At 36.4% G+C, this 13,826-nt stretch overlaps 1 protein-coding gene and 1 pseudogene across 1 annotated transcript; both read left to right on the forward strand.

Moving 5' to 3' along the window:
• The first annotated feature begins 3,156 nt into the window (after positions 1-3,156).
• LOC149259947 (F-box/kelch-repeat protein At3g23880-like) lies at positions 3,157-4,338 on the forward strand. Its single transcript, XM_089455885.1, has one exon. The coding sequence runs from the start codon at positions 3,157-3,159 to the stop codon at positions 4,336-4,338; it is 1,182 nt and encodes a 393-aa protein (XP_089312011.1).
• Positions 4,339-7,505: 3,167 nt separating this feature from the next.
• The window catches only part of LOC149259948 (putative xyloglucan endotransglucosylase/hydrolase protein 6), a 30,645-nt pseudogene continuing 24,324 nt past the window's right edge, over positions 7,506-13,826 (forward strand).

Below are 13,826 nucleotides of genomic sequence, written 5' to 3' on the forward strand. Positions count from 1 at the left end.
GTGTTTTCTGTAGGCTGCTACCTACGTATTAGTAAACATATCGGCTAGTGCAAGAGCTAGGGCGTTGTAGCCCCCTTGTAGTAGAAGATGGAGAATGAGAGAAGGTTGTAACCTTCTGTAGGTAGAAGTCTGCGTATTGGTATGAATCTGCACCAGTACAAGATTGTAAACAGATTTTCTTATTATTAAAGAAGACAGAGATGACAGCAGCAGGTGGTTTTCACCCACATTGGTTTTCCACCTTAAATCTTGATGTTCATGTGTGTTTCTTATGTATGATGGTTTGTTTTGTTATTAGTACACATGGTTACTGTTTATATGGTTAATGAAGTACTCATGCATTGATTAAAGATCAACATATGATGAATTAACTGAATCATAAGTCTGTTGGATATACGCTAGTTGCCTTAAATACAGTTGCGTGTACATGCGAGTTACCTTCAATGAAGTAGCATATATAAATCTGACTATGGAAATGAAAAAGTTATAGATTTGATAATACTGATTCACCCCCCCTCTTCGTACTATTTCCAACATGAAGGTGAGATTGATTATTTGATGTCAATTTTTTTGCTGTAGTAGTTATAAGTTTATTTTAGTGTTTATTATAAAAAGGAAGAATACAAATATTTTCTACTCATCAAAAACTAGAAAGGCAGGTGCTAGCTTCGTCGAAAAGAAACACAAAAACCATTAGGATGGAGGGAGATCCTACAATGAATAAGTGGGATAATTTCAAAACTCTCATAAAGTCATAATTTTACCCTATTGTGGATATATAAGACCAATGGATCTAGTGGAAATACTTTAGTGAGAGACAAGGGAAAAGTGTATAGGAGTACACCAAAAAATTGAGAAATATGACCATTATGTTGAGTATCTCCCCAAAGAACCAGATCATACTCCTTAAGAATCTACAGTATCTACACAACCATCTATGAAAAAAATTTATTCAAGTTAAACCCAGAATTATTGACGAGGCTTGCATATAGACATAATATCTAGACAACATAGGGAAAATGAATGAGTAATAAACCTAGTCAAAGTAGAAGGATCAACATGAAGATTCTGAGAATGGGAAAGAGAAGTTGAAAAGGGGGAAAGACAAAAGGAAAGTAGATGAATCACACCAGTGTAAATATCCCAACAACCACTGCAACCATTGTAGGAGTGATCACCATATAGAGGGGAAGTATTCGAATTTGCATATAGAGATTGACTAGAATAATAGAAACAAAGATGCTAAGAAAAAAAAATATCATGGAAACTAATTCAAGAAACTAGGTGGAAAGAAGATTGGATGTGGATGAGAAGAATTCATGTACACTGGTGCATAAAGGGATGAATATTATGATCCTTTAGAATTAGGAATAGATGTGACAAAACTCTTCCATATAAAGGTACACATGAAGAAGATAAAATATGATGTTTTATTTGACTCGGGATTGGAGAAAAATCTCATAAAAACAGATCTAGTAAAGAATTTTGGACTATAGACTAATGATAATCTTAGCCTATATCGATTGGGATGAGTCAACTAGGTAACCAAACAATGCAAAATCAAGTTTTCTATTAGTTCTAACTTCATTGATGAAACATAATTGGGCATAATTCCATTGGATGTCGCAGTTTTGTGTGTGAGAGTCCCTATATGTACATGTGTGATGTAATCCTCATGTAGAGAGCTAACCAATACTTCCTTGTCAAGGAAAGAAAAGCCCTCGTGGTTAATGCACAAAAAGGAAAGTCAAAGGTCTTGCTAGTAATTTCTAATCAAGCCAAAAAGTTGTACAACTTTTACATGAGATAAAATTGATCTATAGAGAAGTCCATGAGAGATAATTCATCCTTGGATGGGTGTAGTAAGAAACATAAAAAACAACTAGAAGAGGTGTTACACACGTATAATGGTGTGTTTCAGGAGCCTAAATGGGTACCACTAAGGAGAGAAGTGGAATATGAAATCCATTTTTTTTCAGACTCTGTGTTGCCAAACATTAGGATGTACAGGGAATTCGTTAATCTTAAGGGGACTTGGAAAGTGTGCATTGACTATAAGGTGTTAAACATAATTATGCTCAAGAACTACTAAATTGATTTTATAACATCTCATAATTTCTATAGAACTAACTAGCCGACAACTTTACTTAATAAGAAAAGTTATTTATAAGAAAAAATTCATCAATATTCAACTGAATTATTCAGTAAATCCTATTAGTTTATAGAGAATCACATTATGTTTATAAATTGATGTGAACCCAATAGAAAAAATTATCTTATTTTTCATAAAATTATAGCATGTTTTAAAAATAAAATAAAACATGGGTAGTATTCTATAGATACCCAAAAACTAATTATTTTACAATAAATAATAAGTGATCATACATAGTAAATCATTACTAATAATTTTACAATAATAAGTGATTCTATATAGGAAATCATTTAATTCATTAATTAAAAAGTAAATTAAAAAATAAAAAATAAATTAAAAGAAAGTGATTCTATTGAAAAGTAAATTAAAAAAAAAAAAATTCAAACAAAAACTGTATATTAATTCGTTCTTTTAACAATATTATATCTAATTGTTACTACTCAAAAAAAAAGATTTCCTCGTTTCAGCGGATTACTTGTTTTTGAATATCGTTATATTGTCTTCAGAATTTTGTATATTAAGATTTTCTTGCTTTTGCTTTGCTTTTGGGAAGATGGCTTGAATTGATAAATATAAATGAAAAAAATATAATAGATTGTGTAGAAATCGTTGGATATGGTTTTTTTCAAAGATGGAAAATTTTCTTTCAGATGTTTAAATATCATGTTGGTGTGAAATCAAATTCCATTTCAAATTTAGTAATAATGATTTTTAATCTAAATTATTAGAAAACGCGATAAAATTATTTAAGAAACTCCATGTTGATTTTAATGTCCAAGTTAACACAAATCAATCCTCACAAAATTTGAATAATTCAATGTATGTTATTTGAATATAGTTATTAAAGATCTCAAGTCAAATAAACGCATGCTGAAGTTTCATGTAGAGTCGCGGCGAGTCGTATCATAAATTTGCAAGAAATAAAATTATGTGGCATTTACCATACAAAACTGAAGCTTTTTACAATTGTTATAGTGTGACGGTCTGATTGTGGTTTTGCAAATATGGGCAATTCTGGGGAGTTTTCACATTTTTGTGAACTGCCAGATGATTTAACTGAAGAGATATTAGCGTGGCTACCAGTGGATTATCTCTCTAAATTCTCTAATGTCTGCCAACAATGGAAAGCACTGTTTTCGTCAACTAGATTTATTACTACACAATGGCTTGAGACGCTTCCTAACAAAAATCCATTGCTGTTGGTAGGTGCGGTGGACTACCATCGTGATTGTCTGGCATACTCTTTCTTCACACAGAGTTGGAAGAGCTGCCGCTTATTTCATTCCTTTATAGAGGGAAAAGAAGGTCCACCTTTCTCTTATCCCCCTCTCTTCCGTTACATCGCGTCCGGCGCCGGCCTGTTCTTGATTGGAGGCGCGTTCACCAACTCCATCTATGTCTGCAATCCTTTCACAGGGAAGTGTTTCACACTCAGAAAGCTGAGATACAGAATCAATTATTTAAATGGCCAGCTAGGGATCGTGCCGGAAGGGGAAAATGGATACAAAGTGGTGGCGGTGTACGCACCCAAACGGCAGGGGCGGCAGATAGTGGATATCTACGACTCCAAAAGCAAGGTCTGGGAGACTGCGGGAGAGTTCCCGGATAATTTGATATTACATTCAAGTATGACAGAGAGTCAGGGGCTATTGCTTTCCGGCGGCAGTTTTTTTAGTTTAGCGGCGTTAGAAGGTGTGGAAGGCATTGTGAAGTTCAACATGCGAGACGACACGTACATATTTGTGCCATTGCCTCGACGTACGGACGATGGCATCTCTTTTGTCAGTTACCTGATGAAATGCGGCTCACGGATCCTGCTGGTGTCGGAAGTGGAGAAGGAAATAGGTTTTGACGATGAAGGTGCATTGGTGCAGGGAGAGGACGTGGTTATATGGGAGTTTATAGACGGTCCAGTAGAACAGTGGAAACTGATTTCGACGATGCCTCAAACGATTTTTCCGGGGCGGCTGCTTCTGAGCGCTCCGTTGACCATTCTTCGGTACACTGGAATAGGGAACTGCCTGTACGTGAGAGTCCAAGGTGGTGGATGGAAGCAGGTCGCAGTTTACAACTTGACCCAGAATTCTTGGGGTATGCTGCCAGAGACTTCCTTTCCCAGAGATGAAATTTCTGATCATCCTCCCTTCTTCGGCTTTACACCCAGACCCGACATGAAGGTGGACTGAGTTGCCATGAAGTTCCATTGAAAGATTTTCTTTTGGTCTTTCACCATGGTATGTGAGTGCAAAAAGATATACACGTGAATAAATTAAGTGGGAAAATTATTTTTTCATTTGTCTTGACGATGAGTCATACTGGTTGGTTCAAAATAGGTCGACAAATGTCTCTCTTTATGTGATTTACCTTGAAATTTTATTTATAACTATTATAGATCACAGAAGCCTCAATTCAAAAAAAAATAATTAAATATTAATAATAAAAATAACTATAGGATAGTCACTATCAAATTGAAATAGTTGGAATTTGACAGCCAAAATGCCCGTCACATATGTGACTTTTAAATATATTGTATAATTGTCTTCCGTGATGTGTTGGGCAATTTACGAAAATATTTTTGATGGTTTATTATTTTTCGAAAAAGTGGTTAATACTCTATTAAATAATTGTACTCTATTTAGGTTGGCCTGCCAACGTCATTACCATGCAAAATTCACAAGATTTATTGAATCTGTTCAAAGCTTGATGCTTTTCCCTTCGATGTTACACTTACATATAATGTAGGGTATTAGATGTCCATTCCTTTCCCTCCAAAACTTGTACCGCAAGATCAAATACATAAATATTTGTTTAGTGGTATATCACATCATCATCGTTGGAATTTGGAATTTGAGTAGGTAATTAGGTCGATAGGCGTCCTCTTATTAGAATTGGTAATTTAATTATTTTTTAATTAATTTTTTTGATTGGATGATCTGAATTGAAAGATGCCAATATATTTTTATAGTGGTCACTAAATCAATGAATAAGATTCGCAACAATAATTTTTTTGCATGTCTAGAACACATGTTTAAACCATACTTAAATTAATTTTTTATAAAACATGATTAAAAATTTACGGTGTCTTTTGTTGATAACCACTTATGTTAATTAGTGAGAACAATCCACCGATAGTTTTCCTCAAGCTTGTGAAACGATTAAAAGTTGAGACGCGCACCTTATACCTCTTCATATTCGGAAACATAGGTCTATTCAAGTTTTTGCCAACTATTTTCTTTATTAATTTAACAATTACCTTACGTGGGTGGTTTAAACGTATCTGTGTTCAACCATACATTTTCACATTTTGGTTTCAAACGTACCCATGCTCAACCATATCATTTCACATTCTCAAAGGTAACAGTGTTCAACCATTTGCCAAGTGTTTTCCGACACCTATAAGGATTGAGTGATTTCCTATTCGTTACTAATTCTCAATCGATTTGAAGGTGGTTGCTTTACTAATTCAACAATGCATTATGATTCTCGTACAAAACCATATATTTGCTATACATATTATGATTTAGTGTATTGATCTCGCTGAGGTTTTGATCTCCTGAGGGCTTTGCCATATAGCTCTCACAAAGGTTTTCATTCTAATCCCACTGAGGCTCTGATCTCAAGAACATTAGTACTATAATTCTATGACTCTGATCTTGCAAAAGTTTTGACTCATATCTTCAATACATTCTCATCTCACGGAGTTTTTGATTCTGATCTCCAACAGGTTTTGATCTCACTGAGGTTTTCGCGTATTGCTCTCACAAAGGTACTGATATCGCGGGCGACCTCAATCCCTTAAGCGGTTTTTTAGGGAATGCACCTGTTGCCACTCACCGATGAACATGTAACTATGGGGAGGAGGACTCAGAAAACCACCTCTATCGAGTGGGTTTTCCTCGCGCTACATTTCCGCCCGATATTCTTAACGGTCGTAGGATCTAATATAAGCAGATCAACCACTTAGGTTTGTCGTGCAAGTTGGATGATCAGGTAAATTTAATTAGTGACTTTTTAAAATCAAAATTAATATATAGACAGTTCCATGCGTGGTCAAGAGATTTGATGATTTGATTAGAAATATCATCCCAGCAACGCTCAGTCAATCCTATTTTGGGACGAGAATTTAAGAGGAAATTACTGTTGTTGGATCTTGGGACTACTATTGTTTTATGGGTTTTGCATTAAGTGTTAGAAGATACAAATAAAAATATTTTTCTTTCAGCAAAATGCAACGGATAGTTAAATATACATTAGATATAGATTTAAATTAAGTGTAATAAGAAATATGAAATGGAAACTAAAAAAATGATATTTTGTTTAAATATATATGAGATATCGTTTTAAATTAAGTGTAAGAAGAAATTTGGAATGGAAATAAAAATGTTTTTCATTTAACAAAATAAAATGTGGTTTAAATATTGTTTTAAATTTACGGTAAAAAAAAGACTTTAGATATTATAGGGTAGGAGTTATTTTAATAGATTATAATATTGAAAAATTATGGCTCTTTTAATTTAATAAATTTATTTAAAGCAAATAAAATAATATATACAAATAACTATTAAATTAAATGTTATATTTTGATTTAATTCAGCATTTTTAATTTTTTTACAAGAGCTATTAATCAATATACATTCAAAAAATATAAATAATCATTATAATTTCATAAAAGTATATATATGTAATAATTGTATTTTTAAAATTTTATTATATATAATTATCATTTCTAAATTGTTTTGCTATAGTTAAAGTGGTTTTCGGGCGAGCAATGGTTTTTTAGGGAATGTACCCAATGCCACTCACCAATCAACACGTAGTTACGGGGAGAAGAGAGGAAATCACCTTTATGGGGCAGGTTTTCCTCGCGCTACTTTTATGGCCGATATTCTTAAGAGTCGTAGGTTAACGTATATATTGGCCATAGGGATTAGGGTTCACCATGGTAATGTCATATAGCTATTTGCCATGGAAAGTTTGAACCCTCTATGACCAGAAAAGTTAGTAAATTGTGATTTGGGCGTATTGATCTTGCTTCGGCTAAGCTGAATTATCAACTAGATCAGTGTAGTGTGAAGTGTCAGCTAGATTTGTGTAGTTTAATCAATTCAACTGAATAATAGAAGTTTATATATATGGTTTTAAATTACATAGCTTTTTCAATATAGTTTTTTTTTTCTTAAGCAATAGCGGGTCCTTTTATTCATTTAATTAAAAAGAAACATAATATACAATAAATACAACGGAGGTGTGGCCCACCTATATGACAAGCAAACCTAAGCCTTTGTATCCGAGACATCATCTCAAACAACGGGCCGAGGGCCCACAAAAAATTACAAACAGTCCTTCTAAGACAATGCGGTCCTCCTCCATAGATCTAACAGTCAAGAATCATTTCGGGTGGCTAACAAGCACACCCTTTATCCTTCAAATCGGACCCGATGAGCCCAATGAACTGTATTTAATAAGAATTTTGGTTGTGTCTAGGGTTCAAACCTCTGAGCACTTTACGTGCTTGAAATCCACCATTTGTGCGCGATCCTGATGAGGCCGTGCGACTAGCCCGAAACTTAACCTCTAATTCGGACCCGAAGCTAGATTAATATCCCGCCGGGTTTGTTTCTCTTCCATGAATAAGTATCTTTTCAGACAAGTGCGAATGAAAATAAAGCTCGTTCCCAATGATTCTGTAGGAACAATTACTGCTTTCTATGTAAGATCTTACTGTTTATATAAGTTGATAATAAGTGAAAAGAAACCCTTTAATTCATTGACCCTTCATAAATTATGTGCTTGCAGATGAACTCCGACACTGATACAGTTCGAGATGAATTGGACTTCGAGTTGTTGAGGAACAGATCTGGACAACCATATACAATCCAAACCAATATATAACTCATGGCAAGGGTGACAAAGAGCAGAGAATGAACCTATGTTTCGATCCTTCTTTAGCGTTTTACTCCTATTCTATTATATGGAACCACTATCATGTCATGTAAGTCTAAATTCAAAAGGTTTTTCAGATTGATTGGTTTATTATAAATTCTGCAACTTGGTATGGAGCTCATGGTAATAGCTAATATATAATGCAGATTCTTTTTGGACAACACCCCTATTAGGGTATTCAAGAACAAGGAAACACAAGGGATCCTCTACCCTAAGTCTCAGACATTGGGAATCTATTCAACTTTGTGGGAAGCTGATGAGTGGGCTATAGGAGGAGGGTTGGAGAAGATCGACTGGAGCAAAGAGCCCTTCTCTGCATATTATAGCGATTTCGACATTAAAGGATGCATAGTGCTGGCGAGTGCTAGTACTGCAACAAGAATGCTGCAACTCATGGGCTGCCAACTTTACTTTTATCAACCCGGTAGTTCGTAACAAACTTGGAAGCATCGGTGTTATATGCACAAGTACTAGTTCTCACTGCAAGTTGTCACTTGGTCAGCCTGCGCAAGATCACTAGGAGCTCAAGCCAACTTCTATAGATTTCAAAAGAAGCTGTATGTGTGATGTAAGGAAAGAAAGATTACTCTAGAGATGCTATTCTAACTGAAGAAAGGAGAGAGACTGGAATGTAAAGCAAAACCTAGTAAACCCTAATTAACAAGCTAATTCTACTTTTGCCAAAAACACAATCAAAACCATGAAATAAATTCCATTACCTACTCAGGGAAGTAAACAACATCTAACCATGCTATTTTTGTAAGTAAATAAGCAAAAAATATATTTTTGGATTTTTATGTGTTTTTATGTGAATTCACATCATCTAATTGATTGTGTGTGAGTCTGGTAGGGAACAGGTGGCATTAGAGGGCATTTTTGGAGCTTGGGTGGATGTAGGATGGTGTGGATGGGTCCTAGGAGGTCTTAGGTGGCCTTCTGGAGGCTTTTCCTGCACTCAACCTTCAAAATAAAGCCTACAGGAAAAACTATAGGAGAACACAGGAAAACTACAAGAGAAAAACAGGGAAACTACAGGAGGCCTACAGGAGGAGGCCGACAACAATTTTCATTGTTTTGAGGGTGTGAGAGTCAGTGGAAAAGGTGGATGAAGTTTGTAATGAGGTGTTAGGGTGCCTAAGGTCTACCATGATTCACCAGGAGAGAGAAAGGTGATTGGTTTTTCTCAAGGAAAGAGGAAGAACTTTTATGAAAAATGCAAGAAAACTATGGCAAAATTGAGGTGAGGTTTGGGAGACCTATAGGGCATGGATCAGATAGAGGGTGTGATTGCTGGTAAGCTGGCCTACTGTTGGAAGAGATCTGCTGCATAGAAACTGGGAGTCAAGCAAGAAAATCAAGAAACCAATGAAATGAGTGCATCCTAGGAAAAACAGAGTTTTGCATTAAAATGGCCTAGACTATGATGTATAGAAGGAAAAGTTGGGAAATGCTGCAAGAAAGGAAAGCATGAAAAAGGATTATTGTGAATCAAGAAGTGAACATGATAGAGAAGATCTAAAGAAAAGCAAAACTAGGCTATCAACCTACTAAAGAGCTGCAAACACTAGAAGTCTTAGGAATGAGGAAAATCTATGTTTTGGGGCAGCAATAGAGTCCTTTCCTCCAATCATGGTCCTAGAGGGAGGAAGAGAGGCCAAGGCATTGTTGCTAGCCTTTCAAATCTTCTCTGGTCATCGCTTAACCTCCTACAAAAAGCACAAATGGAAGAAAACTACTAAATCATCAAAAGAAACCTTTTCTTAACCATAAGAGAAATACATCTAACAACAAACTAATATACAAACTGAAGCAAAGCATTCAAATACAAGTAAAGAGGAGCTTGGTTGCTTGGATTGGGCCCTAACCCAAGAGCTTCAGCCCTCTGAGGTATCTCAGTGCTAGCTCAAAAAGGATTCCATCTTTATTATCAAAAAATAGCAAGATTACATGAAACTATCACAAAATAGTAAGCTCAAAATTTGAGCAGAGTTTACATAAGCAAAAAATCCGACCCTAGTGAGGCCCTAGGCCTCTATACTTATACATTTGAAGCTACCAGCAACCTCCTTAAACTCAAGGAGTATTGGCTCCCAAAACTCGAGATAACTATCAGTCATCCTCCACTTGCTGGGCTGCCTTCTAGTGCATGATTGGGCTACTTGTACTCTGATTTGAATGAAGGGGAATTCGAAGTGAGGAGTGTCGCACGAAATGAGTCGATATTGCGGACAAGATAGACCTTCCTAGAATCTAAAGAGGACCTAATGACAAGCAAACCAACCAGACACTATCTTTCTGTAAATATTCTTCAATAAACAATAGCAAACAAGTGTTTTTAGGGCCTACCTTTGGTCCAATGCAAGCTTGTGGATGCCCTCGCTCCTTTGATCAAAATGAGCTCCTTTTCGCAAATCTGCAAACACAAACAAGGAAAACAAATTAAATAACACCTGAAAAACCAATTGCATAAAACATATTTAACATGAAAGTCAAGAAGTCCATGAAACAAATAACATAAGATACTTGTTGAGAAAAATGAGTTTGATTGTATTAATTCAAAAGAAGAAGAACTTTACAACCTTTGCCTTGACGTTGTACAAGCTCCTCCCAGGGTCCAACAAGATGTCTCCTCTACTTTGACAAGTTTCACTCACTCTCCAATGGAACCAAGAGGTATGTGATCTCTCCTCTCAATCTCAACCAAAGAGTCTTAATTTCACCAACATTTACCCTCAAAATGTTCAACTTCTAACCTCTCTAGTCCTCACCCCAATGCCTGTATTTATAGTGCAATGGAGGGAAGTTACTAGGTCCTCTTTCAAAGGGATAAAGCCATCCTTCAAAGGGATAGCTCCTTTAGTCAAGGGATTAGCTCCTTCTCTTTTGGGATGCATGAACCACCTCAGAGCGAACAATCCACGTCAAAATTCCTTCTAGAAAACTCTAGAATTAACCCAAAGTGAGTTTTTTAAGATAAAACTTGCGCCTTTTAACTTTCACAGGGGTCTGCACCTACACCGTTAGGGACAGAGCGGGTAGGTACGCAGCTTTTGTACACAGAAGGTGCGGGACCACAGGTGACCATGAGAGAAAGTGCAGAACTAGAGTTACATTGATTTTTAATGTCTTTCTCCCACTTCCAAATCTTGATTTGAAGAGCTGAGGTCTTAGACTTGCTTAGGAGGACAGTACAAGTGATGATAGACCCATACTGACTGTAAATAATCATAGTGATGATATTTTTGTGTAACAAATTGCCCCCTAAAGTGCGAAGTCTGTAGTAGATGAGGATTTCATTTATCATATAGTAAGAGTGAAGTACTTTATCATTTCGAGGATCATCTTGTGGAGAGCCCGGTCGGAACCTATAAAAAAATTCAATGCAAGATATATATATGAGATCATATCATCGCTGAGGTAGGCATTCCCATACTCAGATCAAAACTAACTAGAAAGCTATCTACTGCTCTGATATAGGAATGATCTTGTAAAACATCACAAGTATAGACTCATGTGAACACAGTATGGACGCAGCCATCTGTTTATGAATAGTCCACAATACAATGAATACAAAATTCCTCGTAGCCTGGATGGTAGAAACTAGATCCAGGGTCTTCATTTCTACTTCCCGAAAAAGTACGATTCTATCCATGCGAATAAATGTGTTGATGTCGAACATGGTAGAAACCACTTGATTACCAGTCAATGATGTAAACTGTTAAAAAGTGTGAGAGAAACCACCAGTGATGTCAATGGCTCTCAAAGTACCTAGTACAATCCATGAGATGTGAATAAATGTGTTGATGTCGAACATATCACAGAATCCTTCGATCGAAAGTCAATGATGTAAACTATTGTCAAAGGCGAGAAACGTGCCATTGAGGCATGCAGATCTCAAGGTACTGACAATTCCTAGATCATATTTCTAGATAATGAGTTGATGTCGATAGAAAGCGATCTGTCGTAGGCAAGCCCACAACACGAAATCATAGATCAAGTTGAAGAAATTTAGTTGCAAGGACTGACTCAGGGATGGTCAAGATGGATGAAAGATATTTTTACATATGAATGGCTTATTGACAGTGACCTCTTGAACACATAACGACACGACAGATGGCTTGGTGACAATTGACCCAAAGTTAATACCCAGAAACTGGCTGAAGACTTTCAATGTGGTTTGATCAATTGTTAGGCAAAGGATTTCCCAACCCAGGAGAATAAAAGTGTCGTGTTCAAGAGTGGTTACAAAGTATGACAAACACACTCATTTTTCTGTCTTTTCCCCCACCATTTCTGGCAAGTACCTCTTTATTTTTGACAAGCTTGAGGAGGATAACATTTGCTTGATTATAAGCTCATCCTTTGGATGAGTCCAACTTAGTTTAAATTCGAACCCTAAGAAGGAGTGGTTCGTTCCTGTTTGTATTTGAACAGGTCCTTTACGGTGAAATTTTAACGAGTCCAGTATATGAGAGACTCGGAGTTTTTCAATTTTAGAGAGTCTGAAAAAACGTAAGAAGACTCCAGGGTTGACCTTTTCCGTAAGTTTGTGTCTCCCAAGCCCGAAAAAGTATAAAATAATACTTTAGAGAACTTCTTGATCTTTTACGACCAAGGAGTACTTTTTGTTAATAGTGCCCTTGACCCAAAAAAGTAGAAAAGTGATCAATGGCACGTCGTTTTATAACCAATATCGAATTTGAAACGACAAAAATCCGGCAATCTTTTCATGTTTTTACGGTTGGAAAAGAGTTGTAAGTGGACCGTCTTTTAATTTTGTTTTAACGAGTTTAAAAGAAACACTCGGCAATCTTTTCATGTTTTAGGAGTCAGAAAAGAGCTTAAAGATGACTCTACATGTTTTTCTGTCGAAAATGATAGATTTCGCCTGAATAATCCTTTATTCTGCACAAAAATATAAACATTACTCATACCTGTTTGAAATGGATAAAAGCATTGCAAAATACCTTTTCAAAGTGAAACATAAACAAATTTGCGATTTATTTACTCAAAAAACTTATAAAAAGGGCCTTTGTCGATTCATTTTTACCATTCGAGTTTGGGTGAGAAAATAGTGCTTTTGCTTAGAAAACTTCCCGTGAAGATTGTGGAAAATCCAACCGTCGGAATCGAGTGCCGTCTTCTCCAGGTAATCCACATCATCCTACTCTTCATTTTCAATCGTTTAGTTTTTTTATTTAGTCCTTCATTTCATTTTTTGGGAGGGTTTTTAGGCGCAAAACACGCGCGCGGGGGTCCGCAGGTTTACCATTGCGGACCCGTGGACCCCGACTTTTTCTCCATTGGGAAAAAGCTCGGGGTCCGCACCTTCTGTGTAGACAAAGTGCAGACCCACGCACTGTGTCTAACTCGGAGGGTGCGTACCCCGCCGCAAGGGTTTTGAACCCAAAAATTCTCAAAACTGGACCAATCAAAATGTTTTCTAGCAATTTAATTAATCTTTATACTTGATGCAGAGAGTATATCATGCTAGATTGGCGTGAACGAGAGCATGAGGATGTGGATACTGCCGCATGGAATCATCAAACTTCACTTGATGCTTTGAGGGCATGCGGACTGTACAAATTCTGGACCATTCCTGGCATGAGGGCTCAGGTGGATTTCTTGCAGTGGCTGGTTGACAAATGGAGCATACAAGACCAGTTTTTTTTCATTGGCGGCCACCGGCTCGAAATTGAGCCGGCGGACATTTATTTCTTGACTGGTTTGC

This window comes from Pinus tabuliformis, chromosome 6 (assembly GCF_031772625.1).
Source record: "Pinus tabuliformis cultivar Carrire ecotype Pingquan chromosome 6, CPIR1, whole genome shotgun sequence".
In the NCBI taxonomy this organism is placed as follows: Eukaryota; Viridiplantae; Streptophyta; class Pinopsida; order Pinales; family Pinaceae; genus Pinus; species Pinus tabuliformis.